Here is a 27,560-nt window from a genome sequence, read left to right as displayed (position 1 = left end):
TCATTTTTTTACCTAATCTCTCAATGTTTCTTGAGTAAGATGCTGAGCAATAGGGAAGATTCTAAATGACACCCAGAATTATAGAAAAGATAAGTGCTTCTAATATGACAGTCTTCCACAGGAAAAGTTGGAGGTCCTAGGCAAACCATTTCCTCTTCCCTATCTCTTACTCCCACACCAAGAGGCAGTCCTAGAGGCAGCTTCTTAAAGTTCAGGACTAAGAGGAAGGTCATTCAGAAACAAGTTTATACTTTATCTTTTTGCCTAACTTGTTTCAAACCTTCTAGTCTCTATACCTTAAATATTTCAAGAATGAGTATAATTATTTTATCATTTTAATTTATTCAATTCATTCATGTTATTTAAAAAGGACTGCTTGAACCAAGTTTTAACTATGCATATGATGAGGACATTCCTGGGTCTTATTTGGTTAAATTCACTTGATTTCCAGGCCTCCCTGGAGTTAAGTCTCAGTGCTACCACCTTGAAGGCCCGCCACTATGGCTTGAGTTTGATCCCTGGACAGGGATCTAACCCACTTATGGTGCAGAAGACCTCTCCTGTCTCGCCTGCTGCTCCCCTCAGCAGTATATTTCAGTAGATCCACCTGTTCTGCTCCCCACTCTGCTCTGATGAATCCTCTCACCCCCTTGCACCTCTGGCCTGCACTCCAGTTCTTCTATGCAAAAATAAATAAATAAAATCTTTAAGAAAAAAATTCATTTGCTTTCCCAGTAGTCTGAACAGGATGATATAAAAGTGCTCATGGTGAAGAAATGTATCATGAAATTTATATTTCAAATAATATATTATCATTGCTTCTCAATTATATTTTTATGAAGTCCAGCTCAACAGATTACATTAGATGAAATTTCCCCAATATTTTGTCTTTGCAGAGGCCTGAAAATATCTTTATTTTACATCATGTTGTTTGCACAAACTGTATTAGTGCAGATAAGGAGAGAGATGCTCATGTGAAGGGCAGAGCAGCAGGAAAGGAAACCGATCCCAGCAGGAAGGAACTTACCTTGCTACGCATGACCAGGCCATAGTGCAGAAAGGCCCTTACTCTTGGAAAGGCCTCATCATCACCCACTTTACTATAGAGCTACCGCTAGATTTTAGATCTTCACTTTTTTGCGTGTGAAATGAACACTGTAGGTCCTACTTTCTTTCCTTCCCAAAATGCTTACTCTATTCCTGTCATTCATACTACTGGAGGCATTTGACTAATACTTGCTGAATGACTCAAGGTTGGGGGAGAGGATTGTTCAGGCTGTACATTGTAGGAAGGTTTTATCATTTGTAGCCACTTCTTCAACATTTCTCAGTGAACTTCAATTATCACTCAATCTTTGAATAAGGTTTAAAAAAAAGTTATAAATCACTTTTTGTCCTTAAAATTTTTTTCTTATTTAGTTTCCTCCTTTGGATTCTGGTCAGGGACAGTATATTTCTTCCCAGGAATACTTACAGGGAAGAGGGGGTGCTATTCAAGTTTCTCTTGTCTCATCTCCAGCTACAAGAGGGAAAAATTGAAAAGTAACTGGAAGTGTGATATTGACCCAACTTTTTGACTTCCAAAGGCTTGAGCATTTACACATGAAACCATTTATCTATGAAATGCGAACATTTACTCATGTTCACAACTACCATGAAATTTTAGGATTGGAGGGAGACTTGAGGTCCTCTAGCCAATGTCCCCATTCTGTAACTGAGGGAACTGATCCCCAGTCAGTAGGTGACTGGCTTAGGTTAGACCTAGAGTTTAGGTGTGCTATCCTCTAAGAACAATGATGTTTTCATATGAGGGGAAGAAAAACAAACAAAAAGGATTTCACTTTAGAACTCTCTCTTTCAGGCTTCCTCTCAAATGTTTTATAAACTATTTGACAGCTGACATGATTCCAGTGAGAGAAACAAAAGGAGTTAATTGCAGACTTCAAGTATGTGAATTATTATTTCAAGAAAAATATTCTCCAGATGTTCCCCATGTCCTTTGAGAATGGAATAGAGGAAATGAACTTAAAGTTCAACAAAAAAAGATTCAGGTTAGATATTAGGAAATGTAGATGTGTGAAATCCTGCAATTGGTTACTGTGGAATGTTGTGAAATCTCCTCTCTTGGAGAACTTTTGGAATGTGGTGGTTGACCATCATTTCAGAAGGGTTATGTGGGTGGCCCATTTCTAGAGCTGGGGGAAAAACCTAATTGACATCTCAGGTTTTATGGGATCCATGAGGTCATGTTCTACCTATAGCTAATAGGTAGGAGGGTCAGCTCCTCTTAATCATGGCAGAATTCAGACTTTATCAGTGAAGCATACAATTTAAGCTGTTTTATTTTTTTTATCAGTTGTAGTAGGTGTAAATGGGCAGATTGACTAAAACTAATGTTTATTGAATGGTCTGTCCACTGCTTTCATTGGATTTATTGGCCAACTTCTGATAGATTTATTTCTTTAACTCCATCTCAGCATATTCCCCTTGCCAGAGACATTTTGACTTCACAAATACTTTCCAAGCCGTGTCTATCATCCAAAAAAGCAGGAAATAAGGGATTCATTCCAGGATCTTTTCCTATGTAACAGAAAAATTCTTTATTTCAGCTAAAAAGACAGCCTTGATTTAGGAGATATAAGGTGGAAGAAAATGACAGAACAGATAGATCTGTACCTTGTAAAACAAAGTAAAAAGACTTGTTAGTTGATACAGATGACCTTCTAGAAAACATAAAGGTTAGAGGTGCTGACCCTAGTTAGTCAAAAATTCTCATATAACTTTCTGGTTCCCCCCTATTTAATTATTAATAGCCTGCCTTTGACTTGAAACATTACCATTAACATAAATCATTGATTAATATATATTTTGCATATTATATTCATTGTATACTGTATTATAATTAAATAAGCTAGAGGAAAAAATTATTAAGAAAATCATAAGGAAGAGAAAACTGTGAGAACAGTTCTCACAGTTTTGTACTGTATTTATTGAAAAAAAATGCATGTAAGTGGGGCCCTAACAGGTCACACTCATGTTATTCAAGGTCAAGTGCTCGGAAGAAAACCCTCTAGCCAACACTCTGACAGCAGACATCTAGCTTCTGGAATTGTGAGAAAATGAATTTCTATTGTTTAAACTACCCAGCCTGAAACATTTCTGTAATGGAAGCCTTAACAAACTAATACAGTAGTGCTGAAATCTGGAGAGGGATCAGAAAAAAAAAAAGGATAGGAAGAAAAAGAGAAAAAAAGATCCCTCAGGAAAGAGAATACAATGAATAAAGAGGTCAAAATGAGGAGGATGAAAAAAAGTTTTGAAACAGGAGTTTATATTATCTTCAGTTACTATTGTAATAAATGAACTTTTTTTCCCCCTCAGAATGGTGTCTTAAGATTGATAAATAATACCTAGAAGTGTAATTGCTGGATCATATGGAAGCTCTATGTTTAGTAGGTCAAGAAATCTCCACACAGCTCTCCATAGTGGTTGGACCAGTTTGCACTACTACCAACAGTGCAGGAGAGTTCCTTTTTCTCCACACCCTCGCCAACATTTGTTGTTGCTAGTTTTTTTAATATGTGCCATTCTCACTGGTGTGAGATGGTATTTCATTGTAGTTTTGATAATGCATACATTGTGCAAAAATGAAAAATGATGTTAGAATTATATAAAATAAAATATTAATTAAAAAAACAAAGAAAGAATACTGAACAGAAATGGGAAATATAATAAATAATGAATTTTGTGGTAAAAAAAAACTTGTTTATTAAAAGTCTAATTCATTTCCAAAAAAAAAAAGATTGATAAATAAGCCTTCCAACCTTAATGTCTTTATCCAAAATTGAGTTCCTTGGAGGTATCTTCACCCACTACCCTTTCAAAAACAGTGTCTTCCACCCCAAGTCCTTCTCAAGCTTCTGCCTTGCTTTGTTTTCTTCACAATATCCAAATCTGAAATTACAAAGTTTATTTTTGACTTGCTCGTTGCCTGTCTTCCCACACTAGAATGTGAGTTCCAGAAGATCAGGGGCCTCATATTTCTAATTCATCACTCTAGTGCCCAGAACAGTTATTGACATCTAGTAGATACTCAGTACACATCCATAGCTAACGCATGAATTGCCTTGAGAAATGCAATCGGGGTGAATTGTGCTTGATGTATGGACAGGTCAAGAAGTCAATTCTGCTGAAGTTTGGAGGAGGGTCCTTTCTTTCCCTTGCTTCAGGTGCAGTGAACATAAGGCCTTGAGAAATGACAAATCCTGTGCAAAGGGTAAGGAGGGGGCACAAGGAGAGAGGCTTGTCCACGCCACAGGTGATACAGACACACAGGCACACACAACCGCATCCATGACACTAGCCCATGCAAAAGGCAACATGGATTTAGGACTAGAAATAAGAGTTTAGATACTTAAACTTTCTTTTGGACAAGTTAAAATTCCATGTGGATATCTGTACAAATATATGTACAAATGCTGAGGAGCATTTAAAATATCTATATCACATTATGCTATTGTCTACCTTACAGGTCTCACAAAGAAATGGAAACTTCCTTCAGTTGTGCCCAAATACAGGGACCCACTTAGGGCAGTTCAAAATGGTCAGGAATGGCAGCTCTCACTCCAGAATGAAGAACTGCCTTAGTTCAGCTGTTCTTTTTTTTTTTTTTTTTTTTTTTTTTTTTGGTGCCATTTTTAACAAGTACATTTTAAGGGCCATTATTTTATTCATGTTAGGTTTATCATTATTGCAGTTAGCCTCACATTTACTTTGGCTAGCATCCTTCTTTCAAAGTTTTTGACATTTCAGTTGGTTTTGATTTGTATTTTTGGTCACACTCCATTAATAATAATTTAAATTTGAATCGTGCTTTTCAGCTTACAAAGAATTCATGTTATCATGTGTGCTCTTGAACAGCTCTGTAGAAGAGGCAGAGCTTATAATTTCTACTTTATAGGAAAGGAAACTGAGCCTTAGTGAAGAAAAAGTATTTGCCCAAGGTCATAGACATGGAGGATCACAGAGCACAAGTCTATTTCATGTTTTTTGTTTCTTCTATAGTATTTTTCCCATCTGACAAACACCCATTTGCTAAGCTGGCTTGGCTGGCCAAGATCTATGGTCCAAACACAGTGTGTGTGTTTGTGTGTGTGTGTGTATGTATTTATATATACTCACTCAAAGACATATACACACACAAGCTCTCAGACAAAAATCCAAGAAAACATGAAATAGAACTCACATCCTCAGAATGAAATAGAACTCACATCCTCAGAATAAGAAAAAAGAAGAAAACCCACTACTACCACTTCTCAGCAGGAATTTCAAGACTATTTCTTCCCACCAGGTGTTTGTATAGTGTTACACAAATCTGATGTTCTTTTGAGTGATTTGGGGAGAACCACCACACCACGTTGACCACCAAAAATATCCTCAGGGAAAAGAGGGAAATTAGGAGGGATAAGTCAAGCGGTAAATTCTAACCAGGGCCCCTACATAAATATTCAAGTTAAAACTGAACAAAGTTTACTTAAATAAGAGCCAGAGAAATGGCAGATGGCAGACTGAAGGAGGTGGTTTTCAGAAGAGAAAGGCCAAGCTTACAAGAGGAAATAATTGTAGTAAGTAGGATCCCACTGGGCCTTTGGTATTCAACTGGTCTTCTTCCAGGTATTTTGCCTCATTCCAGTTTTCCAGGGTTTCATTAGATTGTCCTGGTTTAAAGATTAAGTATAATCCAACACATCCACTGAAATGATGGAAGGGTGAAGGACTAAGCTTGCTAGCCTACTATTATGGATATTGCCACATGTTTAGGGTTAAATAATTAAATTTATTCATCCCCAAAGGTAGAATTAATACATTATCAGGAATTTCCATGTATTTCTGCATGCATTTACACATGCAACTGTCTAATCACTGCCTTCAAGATTGAATGTTAGACCTAGACAGGACTGTAGGGGACAATCAAATCTTATTCTTAACAAATGAAGTTCGTTTGTTCAGATACACAAACTAAGATGAGTATAAGGTTTGAAGTTCTGGTCTTGTGAGTGAAATAAGTAAGGAACAGAGGTATGTATAGTATGCTGTAACTTATACCTTAAAGGAGCCTTTATTCTATGTGCATATTCACAGAATATCTTTGGAAAAATAGGGGAGAAATGGGAAAGTTGTCGCTTCAAAGGGAAGGAATTTTAGACACTGGAGAATAGAAGTATATGTGAAATTCACGTTTTTTTCTGGATATTCTTTGCTACTCCTTAATAGCTTACACGTCTTTCACTATTATTGAAAGAGTATAAGCTCCTTGAAGGAGCACCATTATCCATTTTATAGTCATCTTTGTAATCCCTGGCTAGGTCTAGCTTTGTTTCTGGCAAGTATTCAAGTTATCGCTAACTTCTTACAACAGATATTTTTTTCCACCTAAAATAAATTTGACTATTATTTAGTATAAATCAATATTAATTTTTGTCTCTTTCCAAATGGTTTATAATAATCATTCTTACAAGACCAGGAATTAACAGCTTTCTATCTTCGTGTACGTACCAGTGTATCTATTAGAGTACAATCGAAATAAACAGTTCTTGAGACTATTCTGACTTATGAAATGGAGAAAGTTTTATAAATCATTTTGCTAACAGATGTTTCTTCATTTTTCCTTTTGGAGGAAAACGATTAGTTAGTATATTTAGAAAAATTGTATAGCAGTGAATTTTGTGGTAGGGATTCCTATTAAATATTTTCGTAGGTGCTTTTTATTAACCAATTCTTCTGTAGCCTGTTCACACTCTTGGCATTACTTTTAAATATGATGTTGCAAAGTCAATGCACATTTTCTCAAAAGTGGAAAACTGATCTAGGGTTAAATAATGCGAAGCAAAGAAAACAAATTCTCAGGAGAATGGAAATTAAATTATTTATAGACAAGTTTATTCGAAGTTTTCCAGAAGATGCTTACATTAAAAATTGTCAGAAACTCGCCACTTCTCTCTCTCTCCAAGATTCTGATTATATTCCATTTAGGAGTCATACTGTCATGAAATCCCCCATTAAGTTCTGAGGAAAGCCCTACCATGTGTTAGCGGTCCTGGGGGGAGGAGAGAGGGAGGGGGTGAAGCAAACCTCAATGTGTAGCACACTTGCCCTCTAGTGGCCATTTCAAACACTGCTGTTCCTTGGACTTTTCTTCAGCTCTGGGTGTTTCCAAACATCTTTTCAAACGGGTTTTTAAAAACAGATAAGCCCCATTTATATTTATTCTGTTAACTGCTAATTTGCAAAGGGTGCTATTAAAGAGTTTAGAAACAGTTTATTCTTGTGAGTAGTGTAACATTCCCCATCTTATTTATACAACTAATTTACTTTGTAATCTCCTTCCCTTTGTAAGGTACACTGAAAAAATATAATGGACTCCAGGTCCAATTAGCCAAATTATAAACTAATGACTTCATAGTATTAATATAAGAAATAAATGGCATCACTGACTGCAAAATTATGATAGCGATTTTTTAAATGGAATGTTGGGGCAGTTACATGAAATACCTTTTTTCCAATTTGGAAGATTTCTGCAGTTCTTAATGTCATTTTTGTTCACTTTTTTATTTATTTGTCACCACACCACAGCAGCCAAGGGACATCTGGCCCGTGAAAAATCTCAACCCCTGGCTTAAATTCTATAAATTATTAATAGCTTCCATTTAGAAAAGAATTTTGGTGCTTACTACCAATGCCTGGCTTGTCACCAACTGTGCTTCCTTTTGGAGATTCTACTCTATCCATATGATTAAGTTTATTTTTTTAAAAAAAGATTTACTTATTTGTATATTCAAGAACTGGGGTGTCGCCAGAGGTCTGGGGGGTGAGAGGATTCACCAGAGACAGAGTGGGGAGCAGAACAGGAGGATCTACTGAAATACACTGCTGAGGGGAGCAGCAGGTAAGACAGGAGAGGTCTTCTGTACCATGTGGGTTATCTCCCAGGCCAGGGATCTAACTCATGTTGTGGTGGCTGGTGATCGCTTGATAGCACTGGGTCTTTAACTCCTGCACCACCAGGCAGGCCCCTCCATTATGATTAAGTTTAATGCAAATGTGTGACACCCAAAACAATGGTGCTTTCGAGAAGATAGACCTTTATTTCTCTCTTGCATAAACAAATTCCTAATTGAAGGGTCCATATGGCACCCCCCAGTGTTCAACCAAGACTGAGTTTTCTTCTAGCTTGTCAAAGTACCATGCTCAGTGTGCCATTTCCCCTTCTGGGTCCAAGGTATCAAGTCCATGTCCAGGCAGCGTGTTTGCATTCCAGCCACCAGGAAGGAAGAAGAGGAAGAAACTGCTCATCCTTTTTCAGATCCTTCTTGGTAGTTACTCCCATTATAACTACATCCAAATTGTCTAGAACCCCATCACATTACCACATCTACTGCAAGGCCTTCATTCTGTTCCAGGGGAAAGTGAGAAGTTCCAGTATAATGGGAGAAGGCAGAACTAACAATCAGGGACAACTAACAATCTCTCCTATGGCCTACCATTATGATAATTGCCTTCACTTGACAAATCCTACTCTTCTCTGATTTTTGTTTTTTATGGAAAGGTAACATGTTCTTTTGTCTTGTGACAACGTGAATACACGCATCATTCATGTCTTCCACTCATGAAATTCTGAAGATAATGACCGTGTTTCCTCCTTTTTTATTCTTCTTTCTCTGCATAAACTCCAGCAACTTGACCTGCTGGTTTTCACCATGTTGGCTCTTTCCTTCCTTCCACAGGTGATGGCTGGGCCGCCTACCCCTGTTCAGCTGCTGGGAGTGCTCCTCACCATCTCCTTGGGCTTCAGGATCATCCAGGCTGGTGCCTATTATGGGATCAAGCCACTGCCACCTCAGATACCACCACAAATTCCACAATACCAGCCCCTGGGCCAGCAAGTACCTCACAGGCCTTTGGGTACAGATGGCCTTAGCATGGGCAAGGAGGTGCCCCACATGCAATATGGCAAAGAGTACCCACATCTGCCCCAATATAGGAAGGAAATTCAGCCAGTGCCAAGAATGGGCAAGGAAGTGGCACCTAAGAAAGGAAAAGGTAACATCCTACTCCTGCATGGTTATAAAATATTAAATTTCCAAAATCCTTTACTATGAGATTAAGAAGGAAGAGTTAAGTTTCAGGAACTTTTTTTAAAATGCCTTACCGACATTCATAAATGACTAATGTGTTCTGAACTCTATCCTTGAAAAGTTCAAGTCTTAAAGAAATATACAGACAAAAAACTACCATTTTATGTTATATCTTATTATCTTAACAACATCAAGTGACACCAACCATATTAAATAACAAATAGTTTATTCCCTTATTCATTAGCTATATATTCAAACATTTGGCAACTATTTCACAAGTGTTTATTTTTGTGTCAGGCTCTGGGTCAGTTGCTGGGGTAAAAGCAGTGAAAATAAATGGCAACAAGTCGGTGCTCTGAAACAGAAGAGCAACTTTCTAGAGACCTGCTGTGTTTAAAAAAAGAAATCAAATGAACACACTTTGTGAAAAATACAAGTGTTTTTAATATTTCTCTAAGTTGCCACACATGTTCAATCAATAAAGGAACAGGAGACTGACTAGATACCATCTCTAGATGGCATCTAGAGATGATATCTGAAAATCTCTTTCATTACTTTCTAGGTACTAGTTATTCAGCACCCACAAAATGCCTGTCACTGTGAGAAACTGCTTATAAATTCAGTTGGTTTATCTGGAGATCTAGAAAACCTAGCATTTGTAGGAAAGAAGCTGCATCAGAATAGCAATTCTCATGGAGGAAATAGAGGCCATTCCCACTGGTCCTTACATAAGGAAGAAGCTCCACTTCTGGGGAGCTTAGCATTTGATGCTAAGAGACCTCAGTGCCAGGAATGAAGAAAACCTAGTCATTTAACCTCTCTGAAACCTACTTTTCTTCATCTGTAAAGTAAGATTGCTGATAGAATCAATGACAAGGTAAGTAAGAGGCTAAGTAAGCAGTAAAGCACCATAAGAACTTTTGAGTTGCTACACTAGTTATTCAGCAAAGTGTAGGTAAGAATGTCCCATGTTCTCTGTACTGTTCTAGAGACCAGGAATTCCTGGTGAATAAGACACAGCCCTACCTCAGATGCTCCCTTAATATAGCAGCTACACAATTAATACACTGTTTAGAACTAACTTGCCTTAGTAGCACTATTGCCACATCTATTTGCATAAAAGAAATGCAGCAGGTTCTGGAATAAGGTCATTTCATTCAGTGTCATTTCATTACCACACAGATGAGAAAAACCAAATCCCTTTCATTATACACTGTTTCGCTGGATGTCTCAGTGCCCAAGAACATATAGATGAGGACTTTCTACGTTCCCAATCTTCTTCTCTGATACCCCACTTAGGTTATTATCTTAGCCATTGTCTTTCCTTCCTTTCTTGCATGACCTGCCTGGCTCTTGGCACTTGCAGCACTTATCCAGATGGGTACCAGAGATCAGTCCAGGGATTCAGAAAGAATATGAGGTCGATGGTTCTATTTTATTCCCTGACAGTAGCTCATTAAAAAAAAAATACAATAGACAGGATTGAAATGTGAGTGTTGGTTAATTAGGCTTTGGGGTCATATATTTCATTTCTTTACATTATCAATTACTCCCAATAACATGGAAGATCCAGAGTTGAATCCTCTTCAAGGACAAGGTACAATACAATCGTGATAATAAAATACACTTGGTATTTCAGTAACTATTTGAAAAAGCATATCGCCCAGCACATCTATTATCGAATTTTATCGTGTGGGTATTATTCTTGCTGTGCAGATGGGCAAGCAGAGATGCTGGTGACTTAAGTGACCTAGTCAAAATCTCCTTGGAAGGTGGAGAACAGAAGCTGACCTTCCTGTTGCTAACCCAGCTCAATTCCTTATCCACACAGCATGTCATCCAAAAATATCATTCACTTCTCCAGTTTAAAAACTTGCAAATGAGCAATAACCTATTAAAGTGGAAAAGCTAATTTTAAGGCTATGGAACCCCTAGAGTGTATTAAAGAAATTAGGCATATCTATTTGACTCTAGAGGACAAATATTGAAAATGCTATTGAGCTACATACAAAATAAAAATTCTTGTTTTCTTTCCTGAGTCCACATCATAATATCTTTCATCATCCATACCATACTGTATTATTTAGAGAAAAGTTATTATATAAAAAAATCAAAGCATAGAAAAGACAATACAGTGTTAAGTAGGAAAAATAGAAAAATTAAAACGGAGAATGACTCCAACATTATTTAAAACACAAAACACATACACAATACCTAGAACCTCGAGCTAGAAATACATGTAATGCCAAGAGACTATCTCTGAGTAATGGATTTACTAGCAACTTTGACTTTTCATTGTCCTTTGTATTTTCTAATCTCTCTATAGTGAACACAACATCTCCACATTTAATATCTGGAAAGTGTTTCTTCATAACTTTTTAGCTTTTTACTTAACTGATGTTGATGAAAGCAGCAGATGTCAGTGCTCAAAACACTATCTCAAATATGGCAAAGAAATCATCAGCCTGAGTGTCCTTTAAATACTGATCACACTCAGTTTTGGAAAGTGAGCACATTATTTCTGGTCCTGTGTTAAGTAATAGATGAATGTGTCTGGACTAAATGATTGTCATGTCTTCCTTGCAGTGAAAGATAGTATCAATGTCTCTCTTTTCACCCTCCCCCCATCCTCTTTCCAGCCGAAATACCATTAGCCAGTCTACGAGGAGAGCAAGGTCCCCGAGGAGAGCCTGGCCCAAGAGGACCACCTGGACCCCCAGGTATACCAGGTCATGGGATACCTGGAATCAAAGGAAAACCAGGGCCTCAGGGATATCCAGGAATTGGAAAGCCAGGTATGCCTGGAATGCCAGGAAAGCCAGGAGCCATGGGAATGCCTGGGGCAAAAGGAGAAATTGGACCCAAAGGAGAAATTGGGCCTATGGGAATCCCTGGGCCACAAGGACCTCCAGGGCCTCATGGACTTCCTGGCCTTGGCAAGCCAGGTGGGCCAGGGTTACCAGGGCAACCAGGTGCAAAGGGTGAACGAGGACCCAAAGGACCACCAGGACCTCCAGGTCTTCAGGGTCCTAAAGGAGAGAAGGGCTTTGGGATGCCCGGTTTACCAGGCTTGAAGGGCCCTCCAGGGGTGCATGGCCCTCCTGGCCCTGTGGGACTTCCAGGAGTGGGCAAACCAGGAGTGACAGGATTCCCTGGGCCCCAGGGTCCCCTGGGAAAGCCAGGCCCTCCAGGTGAACCTGGGCCACAAGGCCCTATTGGGGTACCAGGGGTTCAAGGACCTCCTGGGATACCTGGGGTTGGAAAACCAGGCCAGGATGGGATCCCTGGTCAGCCGGGATTTCCAGGTGGCAAAGGGGAACAAGGATTGCCCGGGTTGCCAGGACCTCCAGGCCTTCCAGGGGTTGGGAAACCAGGCTTCCCAGGACCTAAAGGTGACAAGGGCATAGGGGGTCTTCCTGGACCTCTTGGACCAAGAGGGGAGAAAGGACCAATAGGTGCCCCTGGAATAGGGGGTCCCCCAGGAGAACCAGGCCTACCTGGAATCCCAGGTCCAATGGGCCCTCCAGGTGCCATTGGTTTTCCTGGCCCCAAAGGAGAAGGTGGGGTTGTGGGACCACAAGGGCCACCAGGTCCTAAAGGTGAACCAGGGCTTCAAGGCTTCCCAGGAAAACCCGGCTTCCTTGGAGAAGTGGGGCCCCCTGGCATGAGGGGTTTACCAGGTCCTTTAGGGCCCAAGGGGGAAGCTGGGCACAAAGGTTTGCCAGGGCTCCCTGGGGCTCCAGGGCTGCTTGGACCCAAGGGAGAACCAGGAATCCCAGGGGATCAGGGGCTACAGGGCCCCCCAGGCATCCCAGGGATTGCAGGCCCTAGTGGTCCCATTGGACCACCTGGAATTCCAGGTGCCAAAGGGGAACCAGGACTCCCAGGGCCCCCTGGGTTCCCAGGAGTAGGGAAGCCTGGAGTAGCAGGACTTCATGGCCCCCCAGGAAAGCCTGGAGCCCTGGGTCCTCAAGGTCAGCCTGGCCTTCCCGGGCCCCCAGGCCCTCCAGGGCCCCCAGGCCCCCCAGCTGTGATGCCCCCTACATCACCACCCCGTGGAGAATATCTGCCAGATATGGGGCTGGGAATTGATGGAGTGAAACCCCCCCATGCCTACGGGGCTAAGAAAGGCAAGCACGGAGGGCCAGCTTACGAGATGCCCGCATTCACCGCCGAGCTGACTGCGCCTTTCCCACCGGTGGGCGCCCCAGTGAAGTTTGACAAACTGCTCTACAACGGCAGACAGAACTACAACCCCCAGACGGGCATCTTCACCTGCGAGGTCCCTGGTGTCTACTACTTTGCATACCACGTTCACTGCAAGGGGGGCAATGTGTGGGTTGCTCTGTTCAAGAACAACGAGCCCATGATGTACACATACGACGAGTACAAAAAGGGCTTTCTGGACCAGGCATCGGGGAGCGCGGTGCTGCTGCTCAGGCCGGGGGACCGTGTGTTCCTCCAGATGCCCTCAGAACAGGCTGCAGGACTGTATGCCGGGCAGTACGTCCATTCCTCCTTTTCAGGATATTTATTGTATCCCATGTAAAAAAAAAAAAAAGAAAAAGAAAAGAAAAAGAGAGATTTAATAGAAGAAAAGAATGATGCGCCAAAAAATTCAAATGAAAAATATAATTGCTTTAAAACATTTATATAGTTGGAAAGTTATATTTAAGTGAAAATTTGAACCATCATGTACAAATAAAAACTAAGATGCATGTCTAATGATCTGCACAGCAGCTTGTAACTGAAAATGATGGGGTAGATTTATGTGTCATTTACCGACCCCCATGTTGTACCCACTGGAACACATTTGCTGTTGTATGTTATATGCTTCCATCATAACCTGTTTACTCAAATCAGTCAAAATATCTCAGTAGGAAAGATCATAGCTAATGAAAATCACTCACTCATATAGTTTAAAAATTATAAATATGGTTTAAGGAAACATCAATGACAACAATCACACACTGTATTTACTTACATAATTGCCTCTGTATTTGTGCAGATATTTTGCCTTGGGATGTGGGTAAGGAGTTCAGCAGTTTCTGCCACAGTGCAAGGGTGTCAGAGGGACCATGGTAGGAATGTAGTCTAGAGGATCTCTCTCCAAAGCTGTGTCTTTTAGCCAATCCTACTCAGGATTGTCTCATGTCTCAAGGACAAGTGAACCAATCAACTGTAGTGTATCTACTGGTGCCACCTGTGTGTATAGCATGGGGTGAGACACGTTGTAGGGACAAGGCAGTGCCTCACAAGGAGCGAGTAAACTGGCTGGGAGACATGAACAGCAATCAACTCATTTATTCCTAAAGGGTGCTTTTGGTATTGGTTTTTTTTTTTTTCTTTAATTTTTTTTCTTCCCTTCATGTAATTTCCACTATGGCCAACTAATATGAACACCCACAAGCCATAAAAAACTAGTAATACCCACTCCTCCACAGCTTTTTAGCTTTATGGAATGGTCATTATAAATAGGGGTTATTAATTGTATTTACATGCATATAAAAATCCCTCTACTTTGCCTGTACACACAAATGATTACAATGAGGTTTTTTTCATCCATGAACAGAATTAATATTCTTAGTAACTATTGAATTTTAAAGAAATTTCTCTGTCTACTATATGTGCAAATCGGTGTACCATCTGAGGTTCTAGAGATCATTTCCAAAATCCAAAACATTTTTTTATTTTGGGTGACACTGGGGGAAATTTCAAGATTACATAGGAAAATTAATTTAAAAATATGTTAAGTTTTTCATTTAAAAATAGACACATTACTTCCTGATGTAACTACTAAAATTGTGGGGACAGAACTGCTTCTTTAGACTCACCCTGTGGAAGAGCTACCAGAGTGTCAAAGGGTGCTGACAGCTTGTGCTTTTGATGACATCTCATACTCAGCGTAAGTCAAGAGTGGATACAAGTTTGAAGGGAAAATTAAATATTTTTCCAGGTCTTCTCTTAGGTTCAGGCCCACTTTGCTAGGCATTCAGATCTGCTTTCACAACTCAGACACAGCATTTCATGTTGACTATTTGTTGGTGCTGACATTATAAGGCACTGGGGGAAATCATGTTTTTGTGGTGGTGGAATCTTCCATCGTTTCCTCAAAATTAAGAGTGAAGCGTCAAGTGGGTAGGTACAGATGGGAAAATACACAAATAAATACAGTATAAACACACATGGAAATGCGTCTATGCCAAATAAGGATCATTTTAACCATCAAGAAAATTCTCCTCAACCTACTGTCTTTTTCCTTACAAAGTATACAAGCACCATTTCATCTCAATTTCTTAAAGAGATGTGAGTTGATTACCATAGCGTTTCTTATTTACTCCTAATTCTGACAAACTTTTCCTATCAAAAAGATGTTCCATTTAACCTTCCTTTTCAATGCAGACCACATTTATGTAGCCAGATATCCTTTGAATTGGTTTTGAGAGTGTTGATTTTGGGCTGACGACTATGAGGCAATGTAGCTACATTGGGTGCTCTGCCGAGTAGCTGTACTGAAGCAAGTCAGGTGCTGATTTGTATATGTGCTGCCGAAGCAAACACAAGTCAGATGCTGATTTGTAAAGCTATATTTATCTGTACATGTATGGGCTGTTTATTTTCACCAATTAAGAGTCTCTTCAGTTAAAAACAAATTTCACTTTCAAAATACCTTCCAACTTATTTATTGGCTGTTATTCAATTGCCTGTGTTTGTGTGTGTGTGTGTGTATTAATCAGGCATATGCTTCTACCTGTTAGATGAGAGGAGCAAAAGCTATGCCAGATACTGTATATTCTACAATGGTGCTAATCTCAGAGCTAAATGGAATGACTCCATTTAATTTAAAAAAGAGTTTTAAATAATTATCTATGTGTCTGTGTTCCCCTTTTAAGTGTTGCACATCAGGTTAACACATTAGTGTAAGAGCAGATGAAACAACCACATGTTCTAAAGTCAAGGGATACTGCTATAATCCCTATTTAATTCAAAATTAACTAGAAATTTTCCATATGAAATGGACCAAACTGGCATTATTGTTATTTAAATACAGAGTTTTAATGCAATATGACATCCTACAAGGGAAAAGAATGTCGGTAGTGGGTGACTGTTCTCAAATATTTTACCATGAATGATGAACAGACTGGTAACTTTCTTGAGTTTCCATGATAGATTTGAGACTTGCCAATAGAAAATCATTTTTGTATTTAAATTTTTGTATTGATTTGAAAAAAAAAGTCTTATTAAATATCTTTAAAAGTATGTTTCTTCTCTTGTTCCTATCTCTTAACACCGAACCTCAAGACCTTTTTATTCTCTGATGTGTTAATTAACTGATGAAACAGAGACCCAAGGTAGTCACAGCTTAAACAGGACAAGTGATTTCATGCAGTTGCTCCAGCCAGAATCTCAGTTTCTTCTGTCATGTTGTTCTTCCACCACAAAGTTGTTGCCTTCATCTCCAAGGTCACCATAACTGCCACATTTCAGTCAGTGAAAAGGTGAAAAAAAATCAGGCCAGGAAGAGCAGGCTTCCATTTTAAATGACTCAACCCAGCAGTTGCATACATCACTCCCTCCCAAACTCCAGTGCCCTGAATCTACATTCATTGCCACAAGAAGTTGCAAGGGAGAGTGGGAAATTAAACAATTATGAGGGTGAGCACATGTCCCATTAGAAATCAGGGGTCCTATTGGAAAGAGAAAAGATACTAAGAGACAATGAACTGCTGCATCTATCATAACAGAAAAATAGTGCCACAAATCTCTCTTCTCCCACAAGAAATCAGTTTTCAAATGCTTTATCTAATTTCACTTTGCCAAATGAGAGCCACATAGTTTGAGGAGAAATAGTGGCAAGTAGAACTACAGAGAAGCATCACTGAAATGGAAAGAATTCTTTCGTGATGAGTTATCAAAGCCAGAATGATCATAGTTTATTGTGTATGGAATATTATAAATGGATTATTGAAACCATGCAACAAGCAAGTATGTACTACCCGTCTGTGGCTGGTTAAGTCAATGTTTAAACCAACCATCTGAACCATCTGGAAGTTCAAGACCACAGCTTCCATTCTTGGACAACTCAATTAGTTCTATTTCATTCCACAGCCAAACACTTTCCATAACAGACAGAGTGTCTTTTGTACACGCAGTGTTGGTCACGAAAGTGAGTGTAAGGATGGAATCCGGAGACAGGGGCAGGGAGGAAAATGTGGTTGGAAGTCAGAATGCCGGACAAACAGGGCCAATTGATTATTCCTGTGAATGAACAGAGTAACTGAAAATATATATATGTATCTTACAAAGAACTATAGCATCCCTTTATGTTAAAACAAAATACAAAGTAACACTTACTTTGTGCCTGATCTTACTAGGCAATATGAGGGAAACCAAACCACAGGAACACGTGACCCTTCTCCTTTTTAAAGAAATAGCTTCTGTTTGGAGGATATCAAGATGTTTTCTAAATAAGAAATTAACTCCAGGTGATACACAAACAAGTGAAATGTGGTATATGACACCAACTGGATGCCCTTGTGCTAGAGAAATTAAAAAAAAGAGAAACCATTAATCCCTCCTCACCTCCCAGACATAGTATAAGCATTACCTCCAGGTTCCTATTGCTCAGATTTAGTGACTTGCTCTGTGTCACAACACTACCTTGCGCCATCTTCTGTCCCTTCACTCTTTTTTCTTTGTGACTGACCGTTTGTCTACCTCCCCTGGGAGACTGGGGGCAAGGGTTCCGTGAGCAGGCACCTCATCACGCCGTCTCTGCGTCATGTGAGCTGGTCCAGTACTATATTTAAGGGAAGAATGAATCTCTTAAGGTCACTAGGGGACTAAGTTTGATGTGAGGTTTGACTGAATCCACTTCTTGGATTCCAAGACTAAACAGAAGATTATATGTTCCAGGAATGTTTAGTTAGAAGCCTACTGTGGAATGAAACCTAGTTTCAAATAGTGATTCGAAGGACATGATTTTTAAGGAAATCATCTTTAATTCGAAAGAACTTGGGTGAGCAGAGTATTTAGGGACTCACAGAGAAACAACCTCTTCTCCTCTCATAGAGAAGAGAAAACTGGTTCTGTGTTTATGTGTATGGTCATGTTCTGGGAGAGAGGATGGAAGACTGAGGTAGGGACTATATCAGTTATCTACTCAAGGACTAATAAAACAAACTGATCTAATAAAAGAGGAGCAAATGATGAAAAGTTTTTCACACACGTTCATTCTTTAACGTACAATGAGAGGATGGTGTAGATCCTTAAGTGAGGAAAAGGTATGAAAATAAGAAATTTAGAAAAGTTATTTTGAAATTCTTACAGAGGACATAAGACACAAGTAAAACTGACAAGGAGTTCAGAGGGGCCTGAATCCAGAAATGGGTAGATGGGTTGTGGTGATGAGTTCTAGAGAAGCCTCATGAGTCAGATCAGGTCAGGTCAGGTCAGGGCTGAAAGGCTGCACGACGTTGGAACTATTTCAAGGGGTAGGCAGTGATCTGAAGAAGAGAGGAAAACTAAAGATAGTGGAAAGACTGGTAGTCAAAGGTGGTCTCCTTTCATAGATACACATGGGTGGGCAAAGGTGGTCTCTCATAGATACACGTGGAAAATGGGTGACAGAAATGGGTGGTCCACTAGCAGAGCATATTCTGGGCAGGAAAAGAAGACACTCAGGTTGTAGATACGTGGGGTTTGACCTGTGGCGGAAAAGCCTGTGCTCCAGACGTGCATTTGGTGAAAAGGTGAAAGGTGGAGCCATGAGCCTGGAGACATTTTATGGCCTATTCTAAGATGGAGAAAAAAGGGCTAACTTGAAATTACTAGCACAATTTACAGACAAAAAAAAAGATTAAATTGCTTTCAAATCTCCTCCTTTACTTTCTGCAAGAAATTATTTAACAAATCCTTTCAAATAGACACAGCTAAGGTAAATGTTAACCCAATCCATATGGAATTACAATTCCAAATACACAGGGTCAACATAGAGTATAAATCAACAACATTTTACTGTATTTCAGAAGTTTTTCTCATTAGTGGTCATTGTGATTCTAAAAATGCAAACATCCATTCATATCCATATGATGAAGAAAAAAAACAACTAGAGTGGTCTTCAGGCTATCTTTTGTTTAGCAAAGAGTTACACAGAATTTCTGGTGCTTTCTCTCCTTTTAAAAACCATTATTTGTATCAAGATAAATTTTGTCCTCAGACAAGTTATTCTTTATGATGTCAAATAGCAGTTAATGGCATTTATTATTACAAAAGAATTTTTTTTCCAATTCTTGGAGATGAGTGTAATGGAATTTAAATAAAAAGTGGGGCAAATTTTAACAAGTTATTCAGAAGTTTCTTATGTATATCACTGAAACACAGGACCAGCTAATCAAATTTTCCTTGGAGGCATCCAGAACGTTTCCAGAGATTTTTTTCTTTGCTATCTTACTGCAAGTTAAAATATTTTTTTTTATTAGAATCAAAAGCACTTCTAAATTAAAGTTTATGAATCCTGTGGAGACCTACATTTCACATGCCTTGTTAAAACCACCAAGACCTAAAAATTAATTTTGTAATGAGGCTGGCCAAGTTAGTTCTGTCTGACAAGTGAGTGGCTGGCAGCAATTTTCACATCTGCTCTTCATTGGGGAAGCAGAGACACAATGGGGAAAACTGGTGGAACACTTACAAATCTCCAATTGTCTATTACTAATAATAGTTGCCTTTCCTCACCAAAGGTAATGCTGTCCTGGTCATCTGTTCTACCAAACCAGAGTCATCATTTCAGAACATGTTAGGAGAAGGCTTGGGGTCAGACTCTCAGAAAATAAACCTCAGTTCCTCATTTATCAGCTGGGGTATCTTCAGCCAATTATTTAACATCTCTAAACTTCAGCTTTTGTACACACAACATAGTAAAAGATAATAGTGACTATTTTCTGCAGTAGTTGGAAGATGGATGAAGCAATAGAATATGGAAGGGTAACAATTGCTGCTACTTACTAAGTCCCAACCACGTGTAAGAAAACTGCTTTAAGAATTTTTTTAAACGTACTTAGATACTCAAGATACTCTGTTATTAGCGCCACATTTTTTTTGGGGGGGGAACTTATTTTTTTTCCTACTTTTTTTTTAATTTTATTTTTTATTTTTGTTTATTTATACAAGCACTGGGTACAGTCAGAAGTGTGGGAGGGTGAGAGAATTCACCAGAGCCAGAGGGGAGAGCAGAGCAGGCAGACTGACGAGGTACACTGCTGAGGGGAGCAGTGGGTGTGGCCGGAGAGGTCTCTGCGCCATGTGGGACCCTCGCCTGGTGGCCGGGGATCGAACCGGCACTGCAGAGGCTTTGGGCAGCTTTGCAACAGCGCTCAACTGTTTTGCCACTGGGGCGGCCCTATTAGCTCCACTTTAAGGCTGAAGAAACTGAGGTATAGTAACTTGTCCAAGAGCTAATAAATGAAAATGCCTAGATTTTAACCCAGATATGATTTCGGAGACCATGCACTGAACTAATGTACCACATTGCATCAAGGCAGGAGATAAAAGTTCTAAACTGTCTAAGAAGCAAGCAGCAGCCATTGAGGGTTCAGGATGCTGGCTCGTCTCAAGAAAGAGAGAGATGACTGAGGTCTCAGTTACTACTAATTGTTCTTACCAGGGAGCTACCCACATGGTGCAGCGACCTCTCCTGACTTGCCCACGGCTCCCCTCAGCAGTGGACTTCGGTCATTCCACCTGTTCTGTTCTCCACTCTGTCTCTGGTGAATCCTCTCACTCCCACACCTCTGGCCTGTACCCCGTTCTTGTATGCATAAATAAATAAATCTTTTTTTAAAAGAATTGAAAATATGTTCATAGTAACATTCATATTTTCTAAAATGTTGGAAGTAACAATGTTCATCAATGTGTTGTCATTTTTGGAGTCTGTGAGTTTTGAGAGCGGGGTCCTTGGTTTCACTCTGGGAAAGGTTTCACCAGAGCTCCCTTTCAGCAGCACATGGCGAGTTTCCCTGGCGAGTTTCTCCATGAGACAGAGACATTAGTTTTATTTAAAGAACAGGTTTACTAGGGAAGCGATAAAACAGTTAAAGATACTTGCACAGACACAAGCGGGCAGGAAGAGCCACCCCAAAAGGGACAGGTTTGCTAAGAGAGGCCTGCATGGTTGCCATCAGCTGGTCTTGGACAGGCAGGAAGGCTGCTGCCCTGCAGAGGAGAGAGTTGGTAAAAAGAGGCACCTGCATAGTCATAGGTGGGCATTGGGATTGCTGCCCTGAGCCTGTGCAGAGACTGAACTGATATAGTCTTCTGTTTGGGAGGGGTCACTCCTTGTGAGTCGTCAGTTGGTTGCTAATTTTGGATAACTATGTAGAATTTGAAAGGGACGGGGAGATTCTAAAATGGGCTCAATCTCCATATCTTTACCTTTGGATGCGCCTGCCCTCGGGATACCTGCTTGGATGTTATGCTTTGTTATCTAGGTGTCCATGCCTAAGGGTACTAGTTTCTGCAACTGTGTGGTTTGTGCCCAAGGATCTTAGTTTTCATAACTGTGTCGTCAGCTCCTCAGATCTTGGTTTCCGTGTCAAATGGCTATGCTAATCTCTTCTACCCCCACCTCCTTGTGTGAGCCAGGTTTCTGGTCTTGTGGTGCATCTCCTTTTCAGTTTTTTTTCCTGTTCTTGTCCTCCATCAGATGTATGACTGGATAAACAAAATAAGGTATATACACACAGTGGGACATTATTCAGTCTTAAAAAATATGAAGGCAATTCTGATACATGCCATAACACATATGATCCCGGAGGGCAGTATGCCAAGAGAAATATATCAATCACAAAAGCATATTGTATGAGTTCACTTGTATCAGGACCTGGAATAGTCAAATTCACAGAGGCAGAAAGTAGAAGGGTTGTTTCAGGAGCTGGGGAATGAGGGACAGAAATAGGGAGTTTTGCAAGATGATAAGAGTTCTGGACATGGATGGTGGTGTTTGCACAACAATGTGAATGTACTTAATGCCACTGAATTATACACTTAAGTTAGGATATAAATTTCCCATTATTTGTATTTTACCCACAATTTTTAAAAATAATTAAGAATTAAAAACTAGAGGGAAACCACCTGTCACTAGGATAACCAATGATGTAGGAGGTAACTGGAAATGGTCTCCAATAGTCTGCCTTACTTGCAAGCTCACTACAGTGCTCCCCACGTGGGGAGGGTGTCCAAGCAGCACCACTGTGGTGGTCTAGAAATCTTGAATCCAGGAGAGCTCTGCAGACCACTATGGGGTGTGCCACCCACAATGGGTCCTCTATTTCAGTGGAAGTTACCTTCCCAGGACCTCATGACCTGGCTGCTGGAGGGAGACACTGGGCTTCCATCCAGTGATCCCAAAATGAAAACTAGAATGAGCTCCTTCTTCAAGCCCAAACATGCAATCTCCATGCCAATTTTCTGGTTACAAAGGTTTTTCTTTCTCTAAATGAGGAAATCATTGTACAGCATATACTCCTCAAGATATGAAGTAAACAAAAGTAACATTCAATTCACCCACCTGCCTCACTAGGCCCTGTGGGAAAAAGTGGGAAAATTCTTACCGCTCTAGGCAGGGTACCCACTTCTGTTAGATGAGAGAGTAGGGTGTCAGCAACTTGCAGGTTTCCCTCTTGTGGCTAGAGGAGAAACAGCAGTTCCACAGCAAAATTTTTTTCTTACATCATTTCAGGGGGTCAGGAATTGAGAGTGGACACAGAGTGAATTGTTTGTCTCTGCTCCATGATGTTTGGGGCTATTGATGGCAGTGAATCAACAAATGGGGCCTGGAATCATCTAGAAGCACCTTCATTTACTGGTCTGGTTGTTGATGCTGGTTCTCAGCAAGGACCTCTGCTGAATTGAATACCCATGTATATTCTTTACTTGTTGTTTCTTTGTGTGGATACATTGGGCTTTCTCACAGAGTGATGCTGAGTTCCAAGTGAGCTTCCCAAGGTATCAAAGTAGAAATGCATAGAATTTTCAAGATCTGGCCTCCTAAGTCACAGACCATCCTTTCACCATAATCTATTGATTGAGGTGATAGATTTGCCCAAGTTCAAGAAAAGGGAACACAGAATTCACCACTCAGTGTTTGAAGTGTCAAGGTCACATGTAAGGAGAATTTATAGGGGAGATATTAGTGGCAATCTTTGGGAAATATAACTGCCATCTGTCCTCCTGGTTGTTTGATGCCTCATCTGTGGTGGATATTCTCTGGTGGTGTTGGGAAAAGCAATCAAGGAAATGTGACTGCCTTTTGACCTAGACTCAGGCAATCAGTGGCTCCTCCTCACCACCACCACCAGGAATGAGCATTTCACTTGCCTTCCCCACTCCCAGAAACAGCCCAAGGACATACCTCTGAGTTAAATGTGTTGTTAAGATCATCTGGAAAATACATTTGATTAAACCAGTTAAAGCCTCTATATAAACTTTTACTGTTGGGGGAGTAGGTACAGAAAACTCTCTTTTCATGCTGCCACTACAAACATAGCCTCTCGGTAAATTCCCTTGGTTCTTAAAACTGTTACCTAAGAGTATGGTTTGCTTTCTCTTTTCTTTTTCTTTTTGTCTTTCCTTACACCCGGGTTGTGATCCAACAGGTGGATCCAGACATGGGACACAAACATCCACACGCTTTGTATCCCTTAAAATACTCTCTTAGGTCTCACTACATGCATCCTCCCCTTTGCTATAAAACTCCAAATATTGTTATCTTCTTGGCCCTTGATCCATCAAGGGCCCTGCTCAAGATGCTGTGGTAATCTTTATCCCAGAATATTTCTTTCTCTATTTAATGAAAGAAATCTTTATCTCAGAGTATATCCTTCTCTGATTAAAGGAGATGACTAAATACACTTATTTAAGCTCTGCCCAATAGGATCTTCTCACTGCTGTCCTTTAAAATCCCCCACCCCCACCCCAAGTAGGACTGCAGTGCAATATAGCAGTCCATTTTGAACTTTGCCAACATACCAAGCTCAAAGCAGCCTTAAGTATTTTCCCCAAACATCATTGGTCAGTCATAAGGGATACCCCATGAGCCAATAGGTGTGAGCTGAGGAATACAACAGGCATGGAGACCTGTCACCTATTCATGTTACTTGCGTATTATTCCTGGACTTGTGTAGGTATCATCTCATGTATAGTATTTCTATCATTCAGCTGTGTGCATCCAACCTCACAAAACTCAGGAGAAAAAACAAAGTATCTTGCTTCCTGGTTTTAAACTACACTATAAAGCAACAGTAATTAAAACAATGTGGTCCATGTGTCTATTTTTAGACCAATGGAGAGGAACTGAAAGCACAGAAACAAATCCACATATATGTCAATACTTAATTTATGATAGAGGAGCTACAACCATAGTGGAGGATGCGGAGTCTCTTTAACAAATGGTGCAGGAAAAAACTAGACAGTCACATATAAAAGTATGAAGTTGGACTGCTGTCTATCTCTATACACAAAATTATATTCTAAATAGACTAAAACTTAGATGCAAGACCTACAACAATGAAATATACAGAAAAAATACTAGAATGTTTCATGACATCAACGATAAAGATGTTTTTAGAGACCCAACCCTTTCAGCAAAGTAAATAAAAGCAAAAATTAATGACTTGGATTATCTCCAGTTAAAGAGTTTTTATTTATTTATTTATTTTTATTTATTTAATTTTTTTGTGGGACCCTTGCCAGTGGCCGGGGATCAAACTGGCGCTGCAGAGGCTGCGGGCAGCCTCACAACCCAGCGCTCAACTGCTGCGCCACCAGGGGAGGCACAGTTAAAGAATTTTTAGAAAGCAATGTATATAGAAGTCTATATGTGTGTGTGTGTGTGTATAAATTTGAAAGGCATCTATGAGTGGGAGAAAATATTCACACAATAAACAACTAAAAAGGGGATATCAAAAATATACAAAAGATGTTTTCAATTCAACAATAAAAAATGAAAACACCATTAATAAATGGGCAGCAGATCTGAACAGACAACTCACCAAAGAGAATATCCAGAAGGCTAGTAAAGACAGGAAAATGCTCATCATCACTTTAAATAAAGGAAATGCAGGTCAAAACAATGAAAAAAAAAAAAAAACCCACAATGAGATACCGTCTCACACCTGAGGGAATGATACATATTAAAAAGTCCTCCAACAACAGTGTTGAGAAGAATGTAGAGAAAAAGCAGCAGCATTATACTCTTGGTGGGAATGTAAACTACTGCAACCATTATAAAACATTATCTGTATTTACTTTAAAAAAACCTGAAAATGAAAATACCACAAGACCGAGCAATTCCATTTCTGGACCTCTATCCAAAGAAAATGAGACCACAACACACAAAAAAGTACATGCTCTATGATGTGCACAACAGTATTATTTACAATAGCTAAGAGATGTACACAACCTAAGTGCCCACAGATAGAAGATTAAATCAAGAACGTGTGGTATATCCACACAATAAAACACTATTCATCCATAAAGAAAAATGAAATGATCTCATTTACAGCAAAAATGGAAGTCAGAAAGACAAGCAAGTCAGAAAGCCAAAGACAAGTATTAGACATCTACATAGTGGATGATTTGACAAAGCAAAAATACTTATAAAAATTACAGGACATGGGCCTCCCCGGTGCCGCAGCGGTTGAGCGCTGGGTTGTGAAGCTGCCCACAGCCTCTGCAGCGCCGGTTAGATCCCTGGCCACAGGGCGAGGGTCCCACATGGCGCGCAGACCTCTCCTGCCGCCCGCTGCTCCCCTCAGCAGTGTATTTCGTCATTCTGCCTCTTCTGTTCCCCGCTCTGGCTCTGGTGAATTCTCTCACCCTCCTGCGCTTCTGACTGTACCCAGTGCTTGTATAAATAAATAAACAAACAAACGAATGAATGAATAAATAAATCTCTTAAAAAAATTACAGGAAACCAATATACCACTTTGGGGGGGAGGGATATACATATTAATGGTGGGGCACAGACTTTGTGTCCTAAAATGGAATAATTGCTATATGAGGTAGGATGTTGAGGGGATCAGAATATACCATCCCAAAATATATCACTTGGTCTAAAGGATACTCGTACATATCTCCCACATTTTACTGCCCCCTAGGAACCCAAAAGCCCCTTTTCCTTTGTGTAGTCATTTCTCCACAATTTTTCACCATTTGTTAAAATGGTATATATGACCCAGATCGAATTGCCTCTGTGCTTTCACGTCTTTGTGACACTGCTTATACATAAAAATATTAATTATCAATAAAGAAGCATATGCCTTTTCTACTGTTAAAAAAAAAATTACAGGAAACCAATAAATGAAGTGAGGATTCTGAGATTAAGAGGTGGGAAGTGCAAAAAGGGTGATAGGTGTATAGGGATAGTGGTGGGGGGAAAATCTGTAGTGGCAATAAAAGTAATAAAAATCTAAATGTAAAAATTTTTTTAGAGAAAATAACATAGCAACAACTAGAAACTATGTTGACTGATTCCGTCAAAGACAATATATCTGGTGCAACCTCGTGATTTGGATTACTATCTGAATAAATTGCGATAGTCCATCTTCATTTGCCATGGTTTATCTGGCTTTGGAAGTATCATACTGGTAAACTGAACCCCCTGCAGCCTTTAATCCTTTTTGTAATGAGAGAGTGCCTCTGATTTTCTATCTTTGCCAAGGAATGGGTGGGGAGGGGAGGGAGATAGTTTCAGGGACTTCCTCTTGGCCTTCCTACACCTTCGTAGGTCAGAGGATCAATGTGATGGTTCTGTCAGCTGGTAAGTATATCCATCTCAATTATATCCTCAACAACTAAAGAGATGACCATAAATTGATGGAGTCATTGTAGACACGATGATACAGATTTGGACCAGGGCTCTATATCACCCAGTCTCTGTTTGTCCCACTAACGGGTGGCTATGGTGTCAGTTCAGATTCCCTGCATCAATGTAATTCACCCTGTATCCAAGAAATCTTGAAACAGCTGGGTATTTTCCATTTCCCCAGTGAACAATTACTCTGAAAGATAGTAATAGGTCCCACTAGAAAAGGTGTAAGCATATAATCTCTTAGGGATTTCGTGAACTTGTCCTTCCGGACCAATTAACATTTTCTTTACTCTGATCGTACTAAGAGTATTTCTCGCATCTACAATTAAGGCCCAACACTCACAGTCATGAATTTCTGTGCAAGTATTGTAAGAGCAAACTGCAGCCTCGCGGACCCCAAATACACACAAACGAAAACACACCCACGTGTTCAAGCATCTCCCGGGTTCCAGGTTCTTTGAAAAAAAGAAAAAAAGAGAGAGAATGTTGTCTTGGCATCCTCTTTCACAGTTTCGCCAATTTCTTTTCAGCCAAAAAAAAAAAAAAAGGCAGCAAAA

At 39.9% G+C, this 27,560-nt stretch overlaps 1 protein-coding gene and 1 long non-coding RNA gene across 3 annotated transcripts in view; one reads left to right on the top strand and one right to left on the bottom strand.

Moving 5' to 3' along the window:
* Positions 1–16,314, top strand: part of COL8A1 (collagen type VIII alpha 1 chain) — a 142,525-nt gene extending 126,211 nt beyond the window's left edge. For both annotated transcript variants that reach the window (XM_037525659.2, XM_054700661.1), the window contains 2 exons: positions 8,784–9,099; positions 11,774–16,314. In XM_037525659.2, coding sequence (XP_037381556.1) covers positions 8,787–9,099; positions 11,774–13,683 — 2,223 coding nt within the window. In that variant the 5' untranslated portion in view covers positions 8,784–8,786 and the 3' untranslated portion in view covers positions 13,684–16,314. The remainder of the gene's footprint in view (positions 1–8,783; positions 9,100–11,773) is intronic.
* LOC119257583 (uncharacterized) lies at positions 13,262–27,502 on the bottom strand. The gene is made up of 4 exons (XR_005128071.2): positions 27,347–27,502; positions 17,490–17,674; positions 14,969–15,243; positions 13,262–13,652 (listed from the first exon to the last, which is right to left on the bottom strand). It is a non-coding gene; the product is annotated as an uncharacterized LOC119257583 (long non-coding RNA).
* Positions 27,503–27,560: the final 58 nt, after the last annotated feature.

Source organism: Talpa occidentalis, unplaced genomic scaffold, assembly GCF_014898055.3.
Source record: "Talpa occidentalis isolate TD23 unplaced genomic scaffold, MPIMG_talOcc4v2.1 talOcc4.4, whole genome shotgun sequence".
Lineage (NCBI taxonomy): Eukaryota > Metazoa > Chordata > Mammalia > Eulipotyphla > Talpidae > Talpa > Talpa occidentalis.
Note: the sequence above shows the minus strand (reverse complement) of the source record. Positions and strands in the feature narration are given on the sequence as shown.